Raw genomic sequence first — 18,224 nt, 5'->3', positions numbered from 1 at the left:
TTAAATAACCCCCTTGCTCCTACGATTGCGAAGACTAGAGCGATTCTTTCTAGTACTTATTTTGATTTTTTGTTCTTAACTAAAACAAAGTGTAATGTAGAATTAGTTGATCCTATTTTTCGTTCTTTTGGGTTCTCTCGGAGTTTTGGTGTAGATGCTCATGAAACCAAAGGAGGCCTTTGGTTTGGTTTTAAGTCTGATGCTCAGTTTGAGTGTATTTTTGCTTGTCAAAACTTCATTATCATCAAAGTCATGCAATGCAAAAATAACTTTTGGTACTTGTGCTTTATTTATGGTGAACCAGTCACTCATAAGCGAGAAGCTGTGTGGAATGATCTTGGTGTATGGATCCGCTCTTTTGAAAACCCTTTCCTTCTTATAGGGGACTTTAACCAAGTAGACTATCAAGAGGATAAATGAAGGGGGGGGGGGTAGTAAAGGTAGGATCCCTGGAGCTTCATGTTTTAATAAATGGAAGGTTGAACACCTTTTGATGGATATTCCGTATAAGGGGCCAAGATTTACATGGTGTAACAAAAGGGAAGATCAGAGTATAGTATTGGAACGGCTTGATAAGGGCTACGGTTCGTGGGATTGGAATGATATCTTTCCGAATTCTGGTATTACTTACTTTCCTATTCAAGTTTCGGATCATGCACCTATTATCTTTGAAACAGATTTACTTACTTGTAATCGTAGAAGACCTTATAGAATAGAGGCCTGGAACTTAGACTGTGAGGAATGTATTTGCTTGGTACATAGTGAATGGTCTGTGCCTGTCACAGGCTCTACTACGGTCAGAATGATACGGAAATTATCTAGGGCTAGAAATTGTATGCGTATCTGGTCTATTTCTAAGAGAAAAGAATGGAATAAGAAATGGAGTGATTTTGATGACACTTTGGAAAAAGGTCTACATGAAATCGAGACAATGGGAGTGACTCGGACTTTCAGTACTGCGTATGCTAGTCAAATGGAGTATGCCAAAGTGTCAGCTAAATATTGGAAACAGCCTGCCAAGATTAAATGGAATATAGAGGGAGATACATGCTCCAAGTATTTCTTTAATTGGGTTAAGAGTAGAGCTGGGAGGAATTATATTGCGGGGATTAAAATGACCAATAGGGAGTGGAATTTTGACATCGAGGACATTATGGGATTATTCGTTCAATTCTACTCTGGTCTTTTTAAGAAAGGAGTGAATGAGGTCTCTTTTGATGAGTACTTCCCTATTGTTAAGAATTTGTTCACTGTCAATAAAGGGTTCCTCTCTCCGGATGACAGTGATGCTCTTGGCAACCTTTTCACTCCTAAGGAGGTTCGCACGGCAATGTTTCAGCTCGGCCCACTAAAATCTCCAGGCCCTGATGGTATTCCTGCTATTTTCTTCCATAAATGTTGGCATTTTCTCAAGCATGATGTTATTGGGACTGTCTTAGCCATCCTGAATGGTAATAGTTCACCAGAATTCCTGAATAAGACCTTCATAGTTCTTATTCATAAATCTAGTGCTCCTGAAATGGTTGATAACTTCCGCCCTATCAGTTTGTGTAATGTTATAATGAAAATAGTTACAAGGTGTATCACTAATCGTTTGAAGAAGTTCATTGGAAAACTAGTGGGTGATTTCCAAAATGCTTTTGTTCCTAGGAGAAATATTGGCGATAATATATTAATTACTAATGAAATATTACAAAAAAATCTCATCGTCTAAAAATGGTAGGATGGGTAGAATGGCGTTTAAAGCAGACATGAGCAAAGCTTATGACCGGTTAGACTGGAATTTTATTAGAGGTACGCTGGTTTTGATGGGTTTCCCCTGCAACTTCATTCAGCTGATTATGAAGTGTATTACGACAGTGTCCTATGAAATATTCGTTAATGGTGTTCCCTCAAGGCTTATCCACCCGAGGTGCGGTCTTCGCCAAGGCGATCCACTTTCTCCATATATTTTTGTTCTGTGCACTGAAATTCTCTCGTTAAACATTCTGCGGTTGGAAAAGGAGGGGCTTATACAAGGAATTAAGGTTAGCAGGAAGAGTATCCCTATCTCTCATATGCTCTTCGCGGATGATTCTATGTTTTTTTATCGAAGGTAACTATGAGAGTTGTGTTAACCTGAACAAAATTTTTAAGGAGTACTGTCATGCATCGGGTCAGGTTATTAATGATAATAAATCTTCTATGACTCTAAGCTCGTGCTTTAGCCTTACCTTTGCTCGGCAATGTTTGAAAACCTTCAATATACCGTGTGTCACTAATATGGGTTCCTACTTGGGTATTCCTACTGATGTGGGTCTCTCTGGGTGTAATAGAAGCAAAAGAGAAATTTTTGAGTTTATCATTGACAAGGTTAGGAAACGATTATCCTCATGGAATTGTGTCCTTCTATCGTCAGCTGGTAGATTGGCTTTGATTTCTTCTGTCTTGTCTTCCCTTTCTGTTTACTTTCTATCGGTATTCAAAATACCGATAAGTGTGACAAAAAGATTAGATGTTATCTTGTCACATTTTTGGTGGGCGGGTCACAAGAAATCTCCTTCTATTAGTTAGTGTAGTAGGCTTTTCCTAAGCCAACCTAAAGGGAATGGTGGTCTAGGTATTAGACGTATGAAAGAGTTTAACCAAGCTCTCTTAGCAAAGATTGGATCGAGAATGATCACCCAGCCAGATTCTATTCTTAGTAAGTCTATTGGAGCTAAATATGGCTTAAGGTGGCGTGATGGCGATCTGCTTTTTAATGATGGCAAGAGTAATTCTTCGTGGGGATGGAAAGGTATCGTTTGGGGCCTTCAACTCATTAAACCTCTTTTATCTTGGAACATCTCTCCACTTTCTGATCTTAGTGTTTGGAATACTAAATGGGTTAATGGAATGGTGCCAAAAACTCTATGTTCAGGGCTTCTTACTGATTCCCCTAATTTGAGTAATTTGAGAATCAAACATCTTATTTGTAACAATAGGTGTTAGGACCGTAGACTTGTGTCAATGTTTTTTTATGAAACCTCTGTGAAAGACATTCTTGCTATCCCGGTTCAATGCTCTGAAGGCAGTGGCAATTTTTTCTGGTCGGCTTCGTCATCTGGAAATTACTCAGTTAAGATTGGTTATCACATTGCACTAAAAAACTCATGGAATACTTCAGCTACTCCGAAGGACCTTTCAAGAGTTCCAGCTGCGTGCATGGGTGTCTTTCATAAAATCCTATGGAATCTACCAGGGCCGAAAAGCTGGATCATTCTTATTTGGAAAATCCTCACTGAATCGTTGCCCTGTGGGTAGGGTTTCTTAAAGAGGGGTTTTGATGGCCCCTTTACCTGTGTGCTTTGTGATTCACAAGAAACGGAAACGCCTGATCACCTTTTTCGTGATTGTTCATTTGCTAGTAGAGTTTGGGCTGGAAGTGTTCTGGGGATTCGGGCTCAATCAGGGGATAATTTGAACATCCAGTCTTGGGTATGTAATTGGCTTTCTGTTCTTTTTAAGGCTGATAATAAACAAGAGGCTTGTCTCTCCTTCTTGTGTACTATCTGGACTATCTGGGTGACAAGGTGCAGAAGGGTCTTTGATGATTCAAAGTGTTCCCCTATTGGTGCTATCTTACTTTATCAAGATTCTCTTAAATTGACTCTTTGTGCGGAGGATAGGAAATCGGGGTCCTTAACTTTCCAAACATCTTTGGAGGAAGACTTGGCAAACCTTAGGAATGGAGTTCTCTTTCCTTTGATCCAGGGTTCTCTGAATTTCTATCAGTCTCATATTTATGTGGATGCGGCGTGGTCTAAAGAGCTTATTGCTGGTTTGGGTGGATATATCATGGTTGATAATGAGGTTTTGTCTGAATTCTGTATCAAAGGAAGTGCTGAGAATGCTGAGCAAGCGGAAGCTTTGGCAATTAGGGAGGCCTTGAATTGGGCGCTCTCTCGCAATATCCTTCATATTACCATTTTCTCTGATTGTTTACAGGTTCTTGCTCAAGTCCTAAAGTTTTATCAACTCAAACATTGGATTAGGAATACCGTTGAAGATATCACTAAAGTTGCAGCAAACTTTCACTGCGTTTCTTTTGCTTATGTTCCTAGAATTTGTAATAAAGCCGCTCATAGGCTAGCTAAGCGTGATACTAAATTGTAGAACTCTTTAACCCGATTGTCAAAAAAAAAAAAAAAAAAAAAAAAAAAAAAAAAAACTCTTGTCCTTTTTCTTATTAACTTTTTTGGCAAAGGAAGACCAGTACCTGATTACTTTATATGCTTGTACATGAGGCTAGCACTGATGTACATTAGTACATGAGACTATAGCCAAATAGTAGTGATCCTCTACAAATCCGTCGCCGGCGATACATTATTTAACATAATTACTACATACTCTTTCCTATTCTAAATAACCCTCCCTATTTAAGGGGGCACAAGAATTAAGGAAGGGAGTATTATATGGTAAAGTATTTGTGTGGGGGTAGGAGTTTGGAGAGAGGGAAGGTATTGTGTGATTAAAAGGGATTTGCTATATCACGCCCCCTGTTTTACTTGTTACGCCTCCTATTTTTTCATTTATTCCTATTTTGTCCTTAGATTATGTATTTAGTTAAGTAAAATATTTCTAGTTTTTTATTTTATGATTTTTGGAGACGGTTTTTTATAAAATTAAATAAAATTAAAGCGTACTCTCATTCATTCAAGATGATTTTAAATCGTTACAAAAAATCGTCTTGAATGAATGAATGAAAAGATTATATCGTTTCAAGAATAATGGTTACAAGATTTAAAAAATAAAATAAAATTTAGCGGCACACATAACACAATTTAAAAAAATACGAAAATTAGCCTCGTCATGTAGCTTACAAGACACAGCCAAGGACCCGTCATGTGGATTACAAGACATGGCCAAGGACTTGTCGTGTAAATTACAAGACACGACCATGGCACTGTCATGTGGCTTACAAGACATGGCCATGGACATGTCATGTAAACCACATGACACACCCATGGTTCTGTCGTGTAATTCACAAGACAAGGCCACTTTTTTTTTTTAGTGAAATTTTAAGTAAATGCAATAGTTGGTGAAAAATACGTTTTTAAGACCGGGTACATATTAAATTAATTATTCTAAAAATCGCCCCAAACTTAGTTACGACAAAGCGGTAATTAAATCAAAAATGAAAAGTTCAACAAAAATCATTTATTATTAGTTATTGTAAAAGATATTACCAAAATCCAATAATTATGAAACAATAATTTAAAAACGTCTCCGATTATAATTTTGTAAAAACCGTATCCGAAAACCATAAACTAAAAAACGAGAAATATTTTTTACTTTAATTAATTAAACAGTCCAAGGGTAAAATAGGAATAAATGAAAAAGTAGGGGGCGTAACAAGTAAAATAGGGGGCGTGATATAGCAATTTTGGATTAAAATAAGTATTGTTGTGGGGTAAGGTAATTAAAATAAGTATTGTTGTGGGGTAAGGTGATTAAAATAAGATAAAGTATGAGTGTTGTGGGGTGAGGTGATTAAAATAAGTATAAAAGTTTGCCAAATAAGGAAATAGGGAGAGTATTGTGAATAGACGAAAAAAGAAATAGGGAGAGTTATTTAGAATAAGAGGGAGTATAATTTAATCAATTATCCAATATAATCAATTTTCCTCCAAATCCTAAATTTCTAGGGTTAGGTCATAAACTAATTGAATAAAATGACTAATAGAGATGATCCAAGAATAGAAAGATTAATTAATATAGTCTTATAAAGGGTTCTTATAAAGATTAGAGGACATTTACAAAGCAAAGGATTGAATTAGATGGCTTTAGAAGTAATAAAACCCACAAATTGATTGAAGAAAATTGTAGTTTCTCTCTTGTGTGAATTTGAGATATGTAAAAGAGTATTAGGCTTTGAGGTCACAAGCTTATATAGGTTTTAGGAATAATAGAAAGCAATAATAATAATAATACTAATATTACTACTACTACTACTAGTACTACTACTACTAATAATAATAATAATAATAATAATAATAATATATTATTATAGGGAACACAGCTTATGGTCTTACCAGGGGGTCCAACAGGGTGACCTTTTGCGTCCTCTACTTTTTGCATTGGTGTTGTATCCTTTGGTCTGTAAGATCAGGGACTCTTTTGACTTAAGTTTGCAAGCTTGGTACTTAGATGATGACACTATTGTATGTGATACCTTGGTTGCGGGGAAGGTTTTAGAGCTGATTATGGAAGATGGTCCTCGGTCAGGCCTTCATCTTAATGTTTGTAAAACTGGGGTTTTTTTGGCCTAAGAAAGATCCCAGGAGCAGGCTTCCTAGTGTTTTTCCCCCGCTATTGCAATGCCATTGCGTGGTGTCAAAGTTCCTGGTGGCCCTGTCAATGTGTGTCCTGTTTTAGCAGTGAGCTTATGGTGAGGAGAGTTGTGGACATGGGTCACCTGCACGCCAACCCGTGGACATGCAGCAGTCGGAAAGCCATTGTGGATGTGGGAATTTGATAATCCACGGGGGTTTTTGAAAAAGGAGTCGCCACCAAATTTTAAGGAAAATTCGGAAACCGTTTTAAAGAAAAGGACTCGTGTGTGGGTACGTGTTAGTAAGTCCGTTAATAAGACACCTAACTCCGCCCGTTGTAATGACGGCCTCTACTTAGAAAAATGATGGCTAGTCGAATGAATTGTATTTGTTGAAGTGCAAACAACGTTTTAACCCTAACATGTGAATTCCGTTCTATGTTAATTTAATGCAATTAACTCGTCGAGTAAATTTAGCATGTGAGTTCTTTAGCTATTCTAGTAAAGCAACCAACAAGAGAGGGAAAGAGATATTCTTACTCTTAGCATAAAATAGACTTAACAAACATTAGTGGTTAGTTAAAATACAACGCAAATTAAATCAATAACAATATTAATTAAAATCTAAAATTAATTAAACTAAAATTAATAAAAAATCATCAAATAAGAAAACAAATTAGAACACATAATCTAGACAGACCCGTGCATTGAACGGTTCTAGAAATCACGAAACAGGCCAATCTGACCCGTGCATTGCGCGGGTTTTGCATAAAAACAATGTTAATTGCGAAATAAATACTAAATTAATGAAATAGATCACGAAAATTAACCTAAATTCAAATAACAAATTATAAGTGTGGAAAATCATCACAAATCAATTTTTACATGGTTAAAAATAAATAAACACAAATTAGATCTAATAACATGCCAAATAATCAAACAATTAAACTAAACATGTGAAAAATCATAAGAACGAATAAAACATGGAAAATCTAACAAGAATTTCATTATAATTAAATTAAACATCAATAACTTCAAATTGATAATTAAAATTACAGACATATCAAAATTATTCATAATTAAACATTAAAACATGCTAATGCGAATTAAAATCTAAACAAACTAAATTAAATAATCATACTCACATAAAAACATGGTTAGTAAACATGAACAAAGGAAAAATTAATCGAACAAACATGTTAAGAAAATAACTACAAAGAAAAATAAACAATGTTAGTAATAACGAATAAAAAACGAAATAAAACGATAAATAAACGAAGTATAAAAAAAAGGAAAAACCGAAAGGAAAGAGATGGGTAATATTGCACCCTCAACCTACATGTAAATCGTTGACACCGTCTTGGGTCGTAATTGATTGTAGATTAATCTCGAGGGGCCGTCGTCGACGAAAGTTGAAGCAAACACGTGTTTTTGAGGGAGTTGCGCAACGTTTTTCAAACTCGAATATCTCACTCGTTTCTTGATGAAAATTTTATTGAAAAGATGTTTTAGAATTGTGGAATAACGTGGATTTTGAAAGTGTAAACAAACAGGGATATTTTTTATGCAATAGGCATGAAAATTAAGGGAGAAAAGCTGTTGTTTCACACTAGAAATAACGCGAAAACGGAGTGTTTGAACATTCTGTTTTTCGAGCCAAATCGAGTACGATTTAGGGTTTTTTTCTGGTAGTTGAAGCTTGGCAATAGATTATGGGTGTGTGGAGATGCTAGAGGAGCAAAGTTGCGGAATGAGACGGGAATAGGAAACATCGAAAGATTGTTGCGGGTTTTTGGTAAGTAGTATGTTTCGGTTATGGCAAGGGATAATGGCTCGACTTGGCAAATATTATAGAGATAATATAAAGCTTGGGGACCAAGGAAGGTCGTGGCTAGGTGGCTAGATGGCGGCTCGAGCCATGGTTCATGAAAGGGACGAGCCAAAACATGGGTTGTACAGGAAGAGATTGGGTCAAAAGTTGCATCGAAAGTCGTGCCCAAATCACATAGAAAACGAGTTCCAAATCGTGTATAAAACCGTCTTAAAATCGAGTTTTTCAAATATGATTTATAAAACAATTTAAATTTCAAAACAAATTTCCAAATCAAAATCTATTTTATTTTCAATAAAATAAATTAGAAAATAAATTCAAATTAAAATATATAAAATGAATTTAAAATCTTTATTAGTTTGAATATCATTTAAATTAAATAACGCTTCATCGACAACGCCTGTTTTACGTCGTAAAACGAATTTAAATAAATGACAAATGCCAGCTAGGACCTAGGAGTACATGCTGTCCTATCATCATCGGGTGTTTGACGGGAGTTTATAAATTCCAGTATCGATAGATACGAATATCTACAGAGCCCCCACTTTGACTGAGGCTTGGACAAGGCGAAAGTCAAAGTATACCCCAAGTCCAATGACCTGAGGATTCCGCGGGTCGTTTATAGTCCATTAGACTTGCTTACATAAGCTCGCCAGCCATACGCAAAGATCATACCTGAAGCACGGTTCTGGACGCCTCAAACTTGTGAATATGCTCTTAGCCAGTTAATACCAAACTGACTGCTTTATATGTGCTGAGGTGGTTGAGCCTTCTATTCGAGAAGGCAGCCAATGCTGGTGCTGGTGCTGTTGCTGGTTGTTATTGCTGGTTGCTGGTGAACGAAAATATCCCAAAAGGGACATATCGCTGATGACCGGTTCTAGTCGTCGATTATCGGCTCAAAAAAAATTTATAAAACAACCCAATTAAGTAGTATAATCGGGGTCGAATTCACAAGGATGACGGGGGTGTATACTTAGTCGGTTTAAATCCTATTTTAGTTAAATAAAAGTAAGGTTGGTTGATTCTTAACTAATATGCAAAATAATATGAAAATATGCTAAAATGAAAGTGTAGTTGATCAATATGAGAAAGACTAGACCTTTTGAGTTCACTTGGGTAATTAGGCATGAAACAAGGTAAACATGAGAAATGGGTGATGCAAATAGTCAAGGAATTTTGCCTAATGTCTTAGGACACCTAGAGTTCATTAACCAACTTTCATGTGATTAACCAAAATTCGTCACACACATACACAAGGATCATCTAATAGTCCACACACCAAGATTACTCATCCACTAGTATAGACACCAAGATAACCAAACATGTGAGAAAATACTCAAACTTTCATAGGAGCAATTCTACAAACACTTCATGTGCATGAAAGTAACAACCATTAAAATACTCAAATCCTTATAATTCTAACCCAAAATCACACCCATTATAAACCCAAGATTCCCCTAAGCCCTAGATGAGAACTATTCACACATGTTTAACAATGAAAAACCAACAATAAGATGGAACAAAACACAACTAAACATGGTAAACATGGTAAAGTTTACTACCTTGGATGAATAATAATTAAACAACATAAGAAATGTAAACTAAGGAAAATAAATATAAACTAAAGATGAGAATTATACCAACTAAGAGGAAAGTAATGAACTTGGATAATAATGGAGAATGAACTTTTTCAAATCTTCAAAATACAACCCAAATGACTAAATGTAAACTAATGAGAAGAGAAGGACTTGGATAAACTAGAGAGTAATTAAACTATAATTAAAGAAAGATTGCAACTTTTATTGAAGAAATATTGAGAGAGGAAAATATTCTAGGGTTCTAAAAATGTTGAGAGAAAATAAACTAACGTAGTCTAATTGGTAGTCTAATGTAATGTGTGAGAGTGTATATATGGGGAGTCATCTAATTACTAGTCTAATAATAATCCTTATAATAATCTTAGTAATAATAATAATAATAATAATAATAATAATAATAATAATAATAATAATAATAATAATAATAATAATAATAATAATAATAATAATAATAATAATAATAATAATAATAATAATAATAATAATAATAATAATAATAATAATAATAATAATAATAATAATAATAATAATAATAATAATAATAATAATAATAATAATAATAATAATAATAATAATAATAATAATAATAATAATAATAATAATAATAATAATAATAATAATAATAATAATAATAATAATAATAATAATAATAATAATAATAATAATAATAATAATAATAATAATAATAATAATAATAAGATTTCGGATCATATGAGAATGACACAAGCGTGAGAACCGTAAGAACGCGCATCAGTCGTTGGATCTTGTCTGACGCGGCTAATCTAAGGGCCTATAACGCGCGCTGCTTTACCAAAACTTGAGGGCTTTGTCTTTCTTTTTCACTGAAATTTACCTCGCGCTTCTTCGTTAAGCTTTCAACCATGGATTCCGACCTTCTTTGTTAAGCTTTCAACTATTTCTCTCTCCTTATTCTCTGTGGAGTTGCATTTTCGTCTTTCTGTTGGATTTTCTCTTACCTATTTCGTCATGAAGGTGAGTACTGTTTAGCTTCAAGCTTTTCTCGATTTCGTCCTTAATTTATGTAACTCTAGTGTAATCTAAATTAATGTTTCTTATGTTCATTTTGCCGGATTATTCATTTTATTGATGAATTTTGAGTTCAGTATTGTTTTTAAAATCGAAATTTGTGTTTTCATTTGCATGCTATCGGAATTTGTATTTGTCGCATTGTTTGTTGATTTCGTAACTTGCTTATACATTTCGATTTGTTTGTTGTTTTTTAGTTTGATCTAATTTGTGCTTTTTTGAATTTTTGTTGAATTTAAAGTACTTTTAACGTAAGTAGCATCAATTTAATACCACATGCAAAAGGTCATAATTGCGTGCACATTATTGTTGTAGATCATGTACCTTTCAATAAAACTGATAGGACATTTCTTCGTGAAACGTGTACAACACAACAGAACTGATTAATATTACATGCAAAACTACTTTCGATTATTGAAGCGCAAAGCGATCCCTGAACTGTTACACGCCGTATTTCTCCGAGGTTGAACAACCTCGCCCCTCTGTGATGATCCCACTCCAACGTTCTCCCGTATTACCACTCGGATGTCACCTAAAAGTTTTGTGTATGTCCTTCGATACCTTGATTACAATCAACGGTGTGCTCTGGAAGAGATTGGTTTTTCTTCATTGTTTTGGCTAAGGGTTACAAGGCTTCCTTTACGGCTTGGTTATTGGTTAATTGAGAACTACAACCCGTATTCGGATTTTATCATTCTACCTAATAAACAGCGCTTTCGTGTTTCTGCTTCTTGTATTCATGATGCTGTTGGCCTCCCAATTGGAGGAAAACCTGTTTTACTTTCATGCTGTAGTGATGAAGATGCAGAATGTGATGCATTTTACGCGCATTGGAAAGCTCAATTTCATGTTGATGGTCAAGTGGATATCAAGACCCTTGCAGAGCATATTATTTGTCATGATGATTACAGTGATCAATTTAAGATTAATTTTGTGGTGCTTGCTGTGTCTTTGTTAATGCGCAACAATCGAAGCCGTTCGTCAAATCACCATGTACTAAAATCGCCGAGGAATGTGTCCGCCATTGGTCACTTGATTGGTGTCAATTTGTCATGGAGAGTTTGCGGTATAACACAAAGGATTGGGTCAAGAAGGGGAAGAAGAATCACTTTGGTGGACCTCTCCAGTTTCTAATGGTACAAATCTTCTGGGTTACATTTATTGTTAGTTATTATGGTTTTAAAACCTGCCATTTTCCAGTCATAATCCTGTTTTCACTTGCAGCTTGTTTATGTTGACCGTGTTGTCCATGAAAAACGATTCGTAGAAAGAGATTACTATACTCTTTTGAATTGGACATCTCACGCACTTTTCTCAAGGAAAAGCGGAGATGATGAAGTCTGGTCGGTTTGGTCTTGGTCGTGTAAAAGGTCGATTGATGGAAAGAATTAGATTTTCTAATCCATGTAGACAAGTGGTTGAAAAAGTGCGGAGAGTGTCGAGGGATGTTAGTACTGATACAAAATCTCCAATTTCATACTCGTCTTCGGAGGTATATCCATTGATTCTCGAAGTATTCACTATTCCTTTTCAAGATTCACTTTGAAATATTTTCTTTGTACCTTCATAGTACTAAAGATGTACCTTCATAGTACTAAATATGTACCTTCATACTCGTGCCTTGTCCAGAGTTTGCGGATGACTACACCGCTCAAAGAAAGAGAGTCATCGAAGATATGGTTGTGTTAGATGAGAAATACGCGGTTGGTTTGCAATGTTTCTCAGGTGAAGAGTGTGTCAAACAGGCCCATTCGGCAACTGAATTTGTATATTTGACATATGGTGGTGGTACCAAGATGTGTCGTGTGCACCACCGTGGGAATCCAAAGACACTAGATGAGGATGAACAGTTTATTATCGTAGCAAATGCAGCTGAGAAAGCGTACAAATTGAAACTTGCTCGTGCTAAATACACAGAACAATGTGCTAAGTGGAGAAATTCATTTGTACACATCACTGTGAATTTTCATTCGATTTAGGGGTGGAGAAAGACTTTCTTTGAGAGTGAGGCAAGGTTAGCCGCAGCTAAAGGGGTTAAACGGGATCGCCGTGTCACTGGTGAATCTTCTTCTGCTACCAAAAGGGTTCATTTCATGGCAAGTCCTTCTTATATACCTCTATCCAAAGAACAAGCAACAGTCATCTCGTTTTGATCCGTTGTTTTTTCGCTATCCAAGATGACACCAATGTGTTAACACCTCAAATCTGCGGTGCACCATCAAGTGGTGATTATGTTTTCAAAGACCGGGCACTAACAATCGTCGTTGCAGGTAATCTAAAATGTGTACTTGCTAAATTACCATTTTGTGTATGTCATTTTCGTGTTTCACACCGACAAGTAATTTGTTATATTTTGTGCTCTAGTGAGCACTTATATTCGTACAAGACTTATTTTGCAACGCGAATGCATTTGTGGTCATTAAAGCCGTCTGAACATGTTTCGAGTGTTGTAATTGATTGCTGGTCATCATATTTGAATTGTAAAGAGGAAGAAAACAATCTTGGTACTCCGAAGCGGTTCTTTTTTTACCACGCTTGTGCATGTAAGTACATTTACATACACTCTTAAATGCTGTGTGTAATATGTATTTTGAAATATTGTACTTCCCTCTTTCGTTACTTTCCCATGCAGTCTGTATTAGCGAAACCCAGCCCAGGTTTAAGTGATGAAAAAATTTATGAATTATTCGAGGCTCGTGTAAAAATGGAGTTGCAGCTTTTCCCGGGAATAGACATAGCTTCAATCGCACTCGTAAGTTGTTATTGTTTGCTTGACATACTTTGCAATTTTCTTTGTCATTGTTGTATTGCATTTTTTAAAAATTGAGACATACTATTATCGCATAAGTCCTTTCTTTTTTTGATTAATTCCAACTACTAAACTCATTTGAACCTCAACTTGTATATACCCATTTTATATTAAAAAAATTCAGATTAGACCAAAGTAGGATAAATGGCCATTTAACACAATGTTAATGCTATAATTTCTCAATGTACTTTCTAAACGTACTAAATGTACTTTTTAAACATTTACAATGTTAATGTTGTAATTTCTCAATGTGGGGAATATCTAATATGCATGAGCAGTTGCAACTATATGCACACGTCGGGAACATAGACCATGAGTCATACTATCATTCCATGTGTACATTCTGCTTTTGTTTTATTTCAACTGCTTGAGTCAAAGGAAATTTTCTTTGCGTTTGTATTAAATAAGGTCACTTTATATTGCAATGTACTGTTCTTATTTTTTACGTGTGCCTCATGATTAGTTAAAATGTACCATTTGAAGAGTTTGACTGTACTTATGGTTGTACGTCATTTGTTTTGTAATTTCAGTTTTTTTTCCCAATTGTACACGAGAAACACTTTTTCTTATACGTGGTTGACCTGGTGAGGAAGCGTTTCGTCATTCTTGACAACTCAATCTCAGATGAAGATGTCATCAAGAAATATGGTGTATCTCCACTGTTAACAGTATGTTTGAATTTGACACATTTTTGTTGTTCTATTGACTTTTGACTATTAGTCACGCTTAACACTGGTTTACAATGTTTTGTCATAGATTGATGCTTTTGGAAGGTTTTTGGGTGAGAACCCAAAAACTTCTGACTCTAGCAACATTGTGTTGGCTATGGATCCCATTGTTGCAAAGCTTAGTTGGAGAAATAACTATAATGTTGATGACTGTGGTATATACACAATGAGACACATGGAAACATTTATGGGATTAATCTCTTGGAAATGTGGCCTGATGAAAAATGATGTGAGTGTTGGTTCTTATTTTAAAGAAATTCATGTTCATTGTGTTTTGCCTATCTTGTTAATTATTTGCTTCTTTTTGCAAATGGAGCGTGCTTAAAGTGTTACGATACAAATATCTATGCACATTACTTATGTTCGAGCACAACGATTGCCATGAAACTGTTGCTGATCATGCGAAGAAGGGTCATTTCTCTAAAGCTTGTGATTACATTTAATGTTCAGATATTATCTACGCAGTATGTTAGAATTTGTCTGATGACATCCCTGTTCATGTAGTATGATATTTTAAATTCTAGTGTACGTTAGTATGTGTAATGATTTGTAATTGCATAAGCAAAATGTTGAATTTGTGAACTAATGTTTTGTTGCACTTAATTAAAGTACTTTTTTGTCTATTTTTGGCGTGCTATTTACTTGAACGTTATTATCTCCTTGAATAGCGACTTATGATGTACTGAATTAGCAAAATAATATAATGTATATTTCAGTCCGCTTTTAAATCTCTTTTGTAAAACAAAGACATGCACATTATAAACATACATAATGGACATTTGAATTAAATTGAAAGCACATTTATTTCTATTATACATTGAAAACAGGGAAATAGGTCTAAAATCACGTCAAAGATCTATCTATAGCGACATCATAATCTAAGTATATGAATGAACTTTTGAAGTTTTCTATCTTATTAAACGATCACATGCATTACAATTTAATTAATATTTCATGTTCTTTTTAAAATAATTTAATGTACCTTTAAATATAATATAATGTACATTTTTGAAACAGTGCTTAATGATATTTTAGTTGCACCTAATTATCAAAACATGCACATTATGAATATAGATAATGGACATTTTAATTAAACTGTTTAGATAAATTACATAATATATACAGTGTAAACAGGAAAACCTGTTTAATAAATCACAAAGATCTATTTTTAATCCCTTCCCAAAAAATGGATTCACTCGCCCCTTGTTGGGTGTCTTTTGGTCTTGCGGCTATACAAACCACACATAAGGGAAAGGGTTTAGAGTTGGATTAGGTGGATTCGCGGTAGCGGTCTGCCTAATGCAACCCTAAACGCTTTCCCGTCCCATTTTAGGATACCTGACCCCTTAGATTTAATCCCGTCCCCAACAAGGGTTCAGTCGCCCCCTATAGGGTGTCTTTTGGTCTTGCGGCCGTTCATAATCCAACCGTAAACCCTTTCTCATGCCGTTCTAGGATACTTGGTCTCCTAGTTTTAATCCCGCCCCAACAAGCGTTCACTCGACCCCTCTATGGTGTCTTTTGATCTTGTGGTCGTTTGTAATCCAACAACTTGATCTAATTTGTACATTATGAATGTCGAAAAAGTACATTTAAAACTTTTAGAAAATACATTGACAAATTATAACATTACCATTTTGTTAAATGGCCATATATCCTAATTTGACCTAATCTGAAGTTTTAAATTATAAAATGGGTATATAAAAGTAGAGGTTCAAATGGTTCTAGTAGTTGGAATAAACAAAAAAAGAAATAAAATAAAAAATGGACTTGTGGAATTATAGTATGACCCAATTTTTTAAAAAAAACCGCCACTTTAAACTTCTTCTCTTTAATATCTTATTACTTTTTGATAAACCTGTCAATTAAATTGTACCTGCACGTTTTCTCATTCTCAGATCATTCATTTACTCTTATCGCTCTCTATCGGAATGAAGGTTATACTCTTTGCCTTTAATTATTTGCTAAAAATAACTGTGTTTACTTTTCATCTGCTTCGAATTTTACATAGTTTCCTTAGCTGTTAATGTTCGAAGATGTTCATTATAAATCAGTCCTAATATTATTTCTCAGGTGCATCAATATGTCTAAATTTATACCCATTGTTTCCTAATGATTTTGATGTACTTTTCTATGGCTTAATATTTTTAAATGTTTAGGATGTATTTTCTTCATGTACTTTTTTAATGTTTATCATTTACTTTCTGGATACGTGTCCTTCATATCAATATGTCGGAATTTATACGAATTGTTTGCTAATGATTTTGATGTAGTTTGTTACTAATGTTTAGCATTTACTTTCTGGATACCTTTGCTTCATATTAATATGTCGGAATTTGTACACATTATTTCCTAATAATTTTGATGTTCTTTGCTATGGCTTAATATTTAGGATGTATTTTCTTCATGTACTTTCTTAATGTTTAGCATGTTCTTTCTGGATATCTGTATTTTTAAAGGCTTTATGTTTCTGTCTTATATGTTTTTTTTTCTTTTTATTTTTAAAAAAAAAAACAACATTTAAAACTGAAGAACACAGATGTCACTATGGTTGTGCAAATCAGTCCTGATTCACCTACTGTTTGTCAACCTCCATCAAGATTCACCACATACTCTTCTTCTGCTGAGATAATTGAAGTTTTTGACAGTCCTACAATAGGAGTAGTACATCATCCTAGCATTTGTCATACTTTACAAACAGTTGACAAAAAATATTCTTCTGTTGCGATAATTGATGTTCCCGACAGCCCTACAATAAACGAGATTGTTAATTGTCCTAGAGTTCGCCGCACTTCGTGTAGCATCTTAAAAAACTCCTCTTATCCTTTGTTGATTGATGTTCCCGACAGCCCCATTGAAGATGGGATTGTTGATCCATCTTGAATCGCCACGCATTAAATGATCGTGAGGGACAAACATGACATTGTTAGGGCTACCTTAGGAACAAGTCATGCGAAGTGCCACCGATAGAAATTCTTGCTCATTTAATCAAAACACCAATTCAAACGTCATATCAAACATACCAGGTTTTCAACAAACAACCCACTTCGCTAGCAAACACATAGCGGCTCTTCGTAAAGTGAGAAAATTAATTGCTTTGAAAGGAATAAGGATGCGCCTACAAACGCTGCTGTCATTCGGTTTAGGTGTGTTCCCGAAGATGAGGACTCTTCTGTTTATGCAAAGCACCAGAGCGGGGTAAAAAAGAAAAAAATTGTCTCACGATCGTCCATCTTTATATCCGAAAACAGGGAATCAATATCATTTTAGTAAGAGTCCTTCATGTGAACCTCTCCTTGATGCTATTGACGACACGAATCCCTTCATACCTTTGACATCAATGCAATATCGATTTCAAATTATGTGTTCACTTGCCACGGCTTCTGTGGATAACAATTGGTAATTACATACAGAAGATTTAATATTTTATATTCATTTACATAGTTCATCTTTACATATCTGCTTTAATCATAATTCTATTATTTTTTTTGTGCAAGAATACGTTATTTGAGTTCAAAAATAATGTCCTTGGTTGGGATCAACTGTTGTCATTAAAACCGTATCACTATATCTCAAGCTTTGTCATAGATTCTTGGTCGGCATATCTAAACTACAAAGAAAAGGATGGGAATCCAACCAATCCCACACGATTCTTTTTTAGTACACTTACATATGTAAGTTTGGTCATTGTTTTCATGTGTTTCAGTTTACTATTTCCAACATTTTTACATTACTAAAATTTTATCTTCATTGTGCAGTTGTTATTAATGAAGAACACAGGTGCTTGTATTGATTATCATCGTTACAAACCTTTCAAGCGCCAAGTAGAATTAAATGAGTTTGAGTGGATTGATCTTCCATCCATTGAACTAGTGAGTCCCTCACTTCATTTAGTAATTGAAATTAAATTCAGATA

General features: G+C 34.8%; 1 protein-coding gene across 1 annotated transcript; it reads left to right on the top strand.

Moving 5' to 3' along the window:
• Positions 1 to 2,610: 2,610 nt before the first annotated feature.
• LOC141617208 (uncharacterized) lies at positions 2,611 to 4,134 on the top strand. The gene is made up of 3 exons (XM_074434393.1): positions 2,611 to 2,926; positions 3,017 to 3,168; positions 3,283 to 4,134. Exons 1-3 carry the CDS (start codon positions 2,611 to 2,613, stop codon positions 4,132 to 4,134), a joined length of 1,320 nt encoding a protein of 439 aa, XP_074290494.1.
• The last annotated feature ends 14,090 nt before the right edge of the window (positions 4,135 to 18,224 follow it).

The sequence above is a fragment of the Silene latifolia genome, chromosome X (genome assembly GCF_048544455.1).
Source record: "Silene latifolia isolate original U9 population chromosome X, ASM4854445v1, whole genome shotgun sequence".
In the NCBI taxonomy this organism is placed as follows: Eukaryota; Viridiplantae; Streptophyta; class Magnoliopsida; order Caryophyllales; family Caryophyllaceae; genus Silene; species Silene latifolia.
This window is presented reverse-complemented; position numbering and strand designations above follow the sequence as displayed.